We start from the raw sequence: 7,798 nt of genomic DNA on the forward strand, positions 1-7,798 counted from the left end.
ATACAGGGAAAATGCCATGTGAAGACAGAGGAGTGAAGGGGATGCATCTTATAAAGGCAAGGATTGCCAAAGATTGCTGGCAAACACTAGATGCTATAGAGAGGCAACAAAGAACCACCCCACCCCCAAGATTTCCGAGGGAGAATGGCCCTGTCGACACCTTGATTTTGGACTTCTAGCTTCCAGAACTGTACTTTAAGTTTCTGTTGTTTGAAGCTATCCAATTTGTGGTACTTTGTTATGAGGGCCCTAGATCCTGAATGCTGTGACCAAGAAGGTTTATTTCAGGAATTCAAATGTGGATCAATATTAGGAAATCTGCCAAACATAGTCTATTGCATGTCAACAAATTAATGAATAAAAGACACATGATGTCATGTACATTGAAAAGGCATTTAATAAAAACCAGCAGCAAATCTTAGCTTTAAGTAAATTAAGGACAGAAGGATATAATAAAGTCCATAAATCAAGAACAAATATTATCTTAAATAGTAAAACTCTAAAACAATTTCATCTAAAATCAGGAATTGACAAATTTGTCAGCTATCACTATTATTATTTAATATTCTCTTGGAGGTTTTAGCAAATGCAATATGATAAAAATAACTGATATAAATAGTAGAAAAGGAGAAAACTGTTTTCACTGATAAAATCTATCTCAAAAAAACTTAAGAACTTGTAGTTAAATGTCTACTAGAATTAAAAGATAATTTGGCTTTTCTGCCTATATTAACAATAAGTTCTTACATGTGAGAAAAGAAAAGCAGTAACAAGAATTATAAAATACTTGAGAATAAATTTAAGAATAAAGGCACAGAACCTATACAAAGGAAATTGTAAAATCTTACTGAAGAGCATAAAATAAGATATGAAGAAATGGAAAGCCATGTCATATTCTTGGATGAGAAAATATACTATCATAAAAACACCAATTCTTTCAAAATTAATATATAAACTTAATTCAATTCCAAATAGGATCCAACAGGAAATTACCAGGGGGAACTGGATAACTCGAGCTTCACATTCATATAAAAATTTAAATTAGGTTCCTGTTTTCTATCACATGCAAAATTACAATTTGAATGGATTAAACGTAGATGAAATATATAAAAATCTTGGAAGAAACTCTAAAAATTGTGTATATTGTCTAGAAGTTGGAAGAACCTTGTTATTCAAGGAAGGAAATGCAGAAGCTATAAACAAAAAGATATACATATTTGACAAATAGAAGTTTAAAACTTTTTGGCAAATCATAAATAAAAAATTACAAACAACAAATTTAGAAAAGTGCTGTTATAAACTGACAAGAAAAAGACAGCCAAACAGAAGAATGAGCAAAGAATATAACTAATTCATAATACACTACCAAATAAATACACAAAAATATGCTCACGATAGTCAGGAAAATGCAAATTAAGGAACTATTGATGGAACTTTATATCCATCAGACTGATAACGATATAAAAGAATGATAACACATATTGTTGATAAGGATAAAAAAAGGGTAGAAATATGATTTGACAACAAATGTTTTAAAATTAAAACATACACATCCTTTGAATCAGCAATTCCATTCTTAAGAAGTTATTCTAAGATTTATATATAAGGATGTTTTTTACAGTATTTTATGTTTGTGCAAAAATCTAGAAACAGTTGAATTAATTATAAATGAATTAATTCTGAAAATTAGTTGAATAAATTTTGATACATTCTCATCATTGGATATTATTAAGCCATTATTTAGAATGAAATAGACTTAAACCGATTGACTTGTAAGGATTTGCAAAGGATATTGTTGAGTGAACAAAAACAACACATAGAAATGTCTATAATGTAATCCAATTTTTTTAAAAAAGTGAAAACCCCTAAATAGGTATATGATTATATACATGTATGTATATATACATATATATATTCACACATGCATATGAATTCATATATATGAAAAAGTACTAAATGCTACTTACTGAATAGTTAACGTGTGTTATCTGGTAGGTAGATGGGATATGAGGTAGCAGAGAGAAATAGAGGATAGCAAAAAAAAGACTACTAAAATTACAAGTATGTAAGTTATGATTTGATTTATTAAAAATTATATATTTTACATAAGTATGTATTTTTTCCTAAGAAATTAGGAAAAACCAAAAGATGTTTTCTACTTACTTGTAGAGATGTCTATGCTATATAGTCAAAAGGCAGTTTAGAATAATGTATAGAGTATGCATTTATTTCTGTAAAAGAACACTTAACTAATCCCCTGTATATGTGTGCACGAGCAAAGGAAAAGTTATAGAATGCTATACACACTGGTTTGTTAGCTCTGAATATCTCTGGAGTTCAAACTAGGACTGGGGACAGAAGTAGGGATACTTAGCTTCTTCTTTGCACATCTTTGCATGTTTTATTTCTTGAAAAATAAAAACAAATAAATGAACAAAGTCCAATGTTTACAGAAGCCAGAGTGAAGCAGGCTCAGCAGGGGCTGTGATGACGTAGAATACACACCTCAAAACATTCAGATAAGACATTTAAAAAATATCACAAAACCATTTTGTGAGAGAAAGGACATTCATGGAAGCGGGATCCAGTTTAATTTCTTGTGTGTCCAGTGTTTAGATAAAGGTCCTATGTGTCAGACAGATTTTATGTAACAGACAGAGAGACCGCATATACTTTACTTCTTATCCATCTATAGTACTCCAATTGCCAGGCCCAAAGGAGAAAGCAGAATGCTTCCAGAACGCTTCTACTCTTTGATGCTAGAATATGGACTATTATGAAAACAAGTACATACTATTACAGAAATACAGTATCACAACTTAAGAAAGGACCATGGGAAATACCTAATCCAACTTCCTTATTTCACAGATGAGGAAACTGAGGCCAGGTTAAACAATTACCATACTCATCTCTTATTCTCTCCGTTCTCTGAATAATGGAAAAATTATTTCAGAATTTAACAATGGTATTTCATTAGTTCAATAAGTAATCGCTATCATATTTACATATAAAAACCAACCATCAACTGTTATATTAAACAGTTGAAATGAAAGGCACAGAGACTATTTAAGTTGCCCTGTATAAACCTGTAGAACCACTGGTTAAAACCACAAGGTCGACTCAGTCATTCATTCATTCATTCATCTTTTTATTCAACCAACATCCACTGAATACTTACTAACCCTGATGCTGTGAGGTGCTGGTTTATTAATAAGACGTTAATAAGACACAGTTCTTGTTCACCGTCTAGTGGGGGAACGAGAAACTACAAAACAAGTCAGACCAAAATACAAACCAAGTGTGGGTGGAACAATTTACTCTGGAGTTTCAGAGGTGGCTTCATCAAGGGAAAGGTTGTCACTTGAGTCAGGCCACATAGGATGTAGGATTTCAGAGGCAATAGCAAGAGCAAAAGCAAGGAAGTAGCATGTTTGAGGAAATGATAAGAATTGAGCTCAATCTAAAAAAAAGAACAAGAAGGAAAACCAGAAATTCAAGTACTTTAGACAGAAGATAAAAATAAGTTCAACCCCTGCGCAAGATAATTTGCCACTCTATAGGAAGTGCTCAGTAAATAATGTCTGGGTAAATCCTGACCAACTAAGTAATCTCCGTTCAATTTACTGAATGATTTCAGCATGTTACCATGTACCGTCCGGGGTCTAAATCTCCCATCATTCCTTTTAGATGTGTATTTTCAGTTCTGACAGCTTTATATCTCATATCTGAGACCTGAAAGGAGATTAGTAGATAAAAGTGAATGTAAAATTCATAATTAAAGCTCACAATTCTATTATAATTAATTTTATTTTGTTAATTAAATATTTTCGATATGTAGTGAAGGGAAATATTTCTTAGGCATGATTATTATAAATCAGGTATTTTCATTTAGTTCTTTAATTTTTGGCAGGCTACACTTTATGATCCTTTCTGATCAGTGCTAAACTAAAAACATACTTAAAATAATGATTCATTTACTTTTTCTTTCCAATTCCAAAATTCATTTTCTCACTTCTATTTTCTACGGTATGCAAATTATCACAAGAAAAATCACAATTTTTAAAACATATTTGAATAACTATCAAATTTCTTCACTGATTAATTTTTACAATATACAAATATGACTTTAATGTTTAATTTTCTTCTTTCTGATATTTCTGCCAAATTTCCTCTTTTTTGTGACTACTTCATTTTGTCTCCTAATTTATATTTTTCACTGATTTCTTCTACTTGACAGTACTTTGACATAGTATCTGCCCCTTTATTTATCTAGGGCTCATTTCTATATAAAACACTTCCCTTAAAAAGACTTACTTTTGTAAATTACAAAATATATTCTCCTTGACAAAAACCTAAAAATACATAAAAGAATATAAAGGTGAAAAGAAAAATTCATAATTCAATTATCCAGATAACTGTTAACATGTGTAAAATATCCTTTCCTATACAGGTTCAACCAATGATACTATCCCACCTATACTGTTTTCCTGTGTGTTGTACAAATTAATCACAGTCTAAGTCTTAATAAGTGGGCAAAGGCTGACTCTTCTCTTGTTTTTATAATACACAGGATTTAAATAGCCATGTTATTTCTGAAGTGATCCTCAAATGCCTACAAAGTTATACAAATATAGTGGACAATTTGGTGACAGACAGATGGGAGGGAGGTTGGGGGGCTGGGAGAATGGGGTGAAGGGTTAAAGAAGTACAAATTAGTAGTCGATAGTTGGTCATGGGGATGGGGAGCAAGGCAGAGGGAAGGCAGTTAGCATTAGTATGATGGCTAGGTGGAGGGCCAGAGGAGGGAGGGAGCAATTGGGGGGATCATTTTATGAACTATATAGGTGTCTAACCAATGTACTGTATATCTGAAACTAATTAAAATAAATTAATAAATTTTAAAAATGCCTACAAAGTTATTGAATGGTACTCTCAAATCCTCTACATTTGAGGTTAAAAAAGATAAACCCTATGCTTTCAACAGCAGGTCATCAATCTGATAATGAGTAAAGGAGGAAGAGAATTTCAAGATATATAAGGAAGGAAGGAAGGAAGGAAGGAAGGAAGGAAGGAAGGAAGGAAGGAAGGAAGGAAGAAAGGGATAGAGAAAAGGAAAGAAGGGAGGAAGGAAGGAAGGAAGGAAGGAAGGGAGAGAGGAAAGGAGGGAGGACTTAGAAGTTAATTGCAGTATTTTAACAGTAGAATGTTGTAATTGCTGTTTTTCCCCATGAACCATGCTCTGCATTGAGTCAATGTTCCATAAATATGAACAAATTTTCATGTTTCAACATCCATTTTTTAAAACCCTAAAATAAACATATAAAATGGGGGTGGGAGGTATCCAGGAAAGTTTTTTAAAAAGTTAAAAATGTTAATGCAAGGGAACTATAGAAAATTTCAGGACATCTTTGACTAGAGCATACTGTGGGAGGTGATCAAACTATGGATCACAAGAAAATGTTAGGATGAGATTTAATGAAATGATCTTGCATTGTCACTAATTTTCCTGGTTCTCTTTTGATGACACTTTGCAATATCTCACAATGGTTTTGTGTAACTCCATGAAGCATTTCTGTGATGCCAGTCTCAGATACAATACTGAGAAATGCAAGGCTTTTATTAGTCAATAACGAAGGCTACTATCTGCACTGAGCAAGAGAGTGACCTGGACAGGTTCTGTCCTGCCCACTTACATACCTGTTGTTTTGCCAACATTTTTTCCTTTATTTCTAACTCTGTTTTTAACTGTCTCTCCAGAAGGGCAGCTTTCTTCATGATAGTTGCTATAGTGATCTCCTTCTGATGAAGCTCCTCTGTAAGGTCAGAGATTTCGTTCCTCATTCTTTCCTGCTCAGAGCTATGGTGCTCTTCCTTCTGGTAGAGTTGGCTCCTTATCTGCAGCAGATATATTTCAGAAAATATTAACATGTCTTTTTATTTTTAAAGCAACTTAAAGCTTTTATTGGCCATGTTCAGTCTTCCTATCCTATCTTAAAACTCTGGCAGTCCCCACTTTACCCTCCGTTTCCGATCAATGCTAAATTGAAAACTTTGACAGGAAGGCAGAGAAAGTATTATCAAGCATTTGCCCCCACCCCCATCTTTACTGAAGTATACTTGGCATACAAAAACACTGCACATAATTGATGTACACCATTTTGTGAGTTCGGACATACATTCATGTTACTCTCATCATCAAGATAATAAACATATCCATTACCTTCAAGTTTCCTTATATACCTTTGTCATTAAGATTTTTTTTTCGTAGTAAGAATACTTAGCATGCGATCTACTGTTAACCTTAGGCAGCGTGTTGTGCAACAATTTCTGGAACCTACTCATCTATATAACCGAACTTTATACCCACTGGACAACCACTCCAGAGTGGTGTGGCGGAAGAGGACTGGACCCAAAACTCAGAGATTGATGGACTGAGCACTTTTTAGGGAGAAAAAAAATTGGCTTAGAGAGGTGAAGTGACTTGCTCAAAGTCATAAAGCTATTAGCTGGCAGAGCTAGGGCTAGAACGTAGGACTCTTGGTTTTAAATTCAGTGCTTTGCTTTTCTTTTCTTTTTTACTAAATTGTGCTGTACTTTCCGTGACTAAACCCTTTGTTTTTCAGAATCATGTTGTAATAAATTTCAAACATAGCGTGTCCATGAAAACGTGTCACATCCTTTCTGTAAGCCCGTGGAGTCTCATATTCCTAACCTTAGCCAAGCCTTCCACATTAGGAACTTCTGGATCACCTCAGACTCTTTCCACCCCCATCTTCCCAAATCCAGTCAGGCAGCAAATTCTGTCTCTTTCATTTGGTTCTCTCTTAAATTTTTCCCCTACTCTTCATTCCTACTACCACTTAGTCCAGCCCTCTTACCATCTTTCTAGAAATCATTCATTGTCTCTAATTTTTGGGATCTGGAGATGAAGTACACAATCACCGATCTCAAAAAAATCATAATCCGTTGGGGAAACAGAAAAATTAAGTTACAACACAGTGTGCAATCGATGTCAGAGGTATGTAATAGAGGCGGGATGTAGTGGAGGGGTGCTTAAACCAGCCTGGGGTTGTCAAGATAGGATTTCCAGAGGAGAGGACATCAGATCGAATATTGAGGGACAAATGGAAGTCAGATGGAAAATACAAGATGGAGAAGGGCTCCTGGGCAAAGAGTGCAGCCAAGGCACAGTGGCACACTCAATGAACAAAAAGGAGTTTAGAGCGGCTGGAACTTGGAGTGTCGTGAGAATAAGTCTGGAGAGTTAAATAGAGGCCATTCACAAAGAGATTTATTTGAATTTACCCCAGGGCACTTACTTTTAAAATTGACCTTTTATTCATTTCATATTTAAACATTTCAGAATATATCTCTGAAAGAATAAGATGTGCTCACTCTTTTTTAAATATAACCAGAATACCATAAGACATCTTAAAAATATTAGCAATTTATCAATATCAAATATTGAAGCAGTATTCAAATTTAAAATTGTATCAGAAGTGTAATGAATGTTTTTTAAGTCTGTTTATTTGAATTGAGATCTAAATATGACCCACACATTGCAACTGGCTCATATCTTTTATTTATTTGTTTGTTTGTTTATTTATTTTTTAGGCGATGCAACCCTTGGTTGACCTTACAGATTGCAAGGACCTTGTCTTGTCAGTCTACAATCCTTTATTTTTTTTATTTTTTACACCTACAGCACTTGGTCTTCCTAGGTGGTCTCTCATTCAAGTACTAACCAGGCCCCATCCTGCTTAGCTTCCGAGATCAGAATGGATCGGGCTTATTCAGG

General features: G+C 34.0%; 1 protein-coding gene across 1 annotated transcript in view; it reads right to left on the reverse strand.

Annotated features, from left to right (window-relative positions):
* Positions 1 to 7,798, reverse strand: part of DEUP1 (deuterosome assembly protein 1) — a 67,671-nt gene that overhangs the window by 16,669 nt on the left and 43,204 nt on the right. Inside the window, exons 10-11 of the mRNA XM_011374770.1 lie at positions 5,698 to 5,895; positions 3,646 to 3,732 (exon numbers count right to left, since the gene is read on the reverse strand). Coding sequence (XP_011373072.1) covers positions 3,646 to 3,732; positions 5,698 to 5,895 — 285 coding nt within the window. The remainder of the gene's footprint in view (positions 1 to 3,645; positions 3,733 to 5,697; positions 5,896 to 7,798) is intronic.

This window comes from Pteropus vampyrus, unplaced genomic scaffold (genome assembly GCF_000151845.1).
Source record: "Pteropus vampyrus isolate Shadow unplaced genomic scaffold, Pvam_2.0 Scaffold254, whole genome shotgun sequence".
In the NCBI taxonomy this organism is placed as follows: domain Eukaryota; kingdom Metazoa; phylum Chordata; class Mammalia; order Chiroptera; family Pteropodidae; genus Pteropus; species Pteropus vampyrus.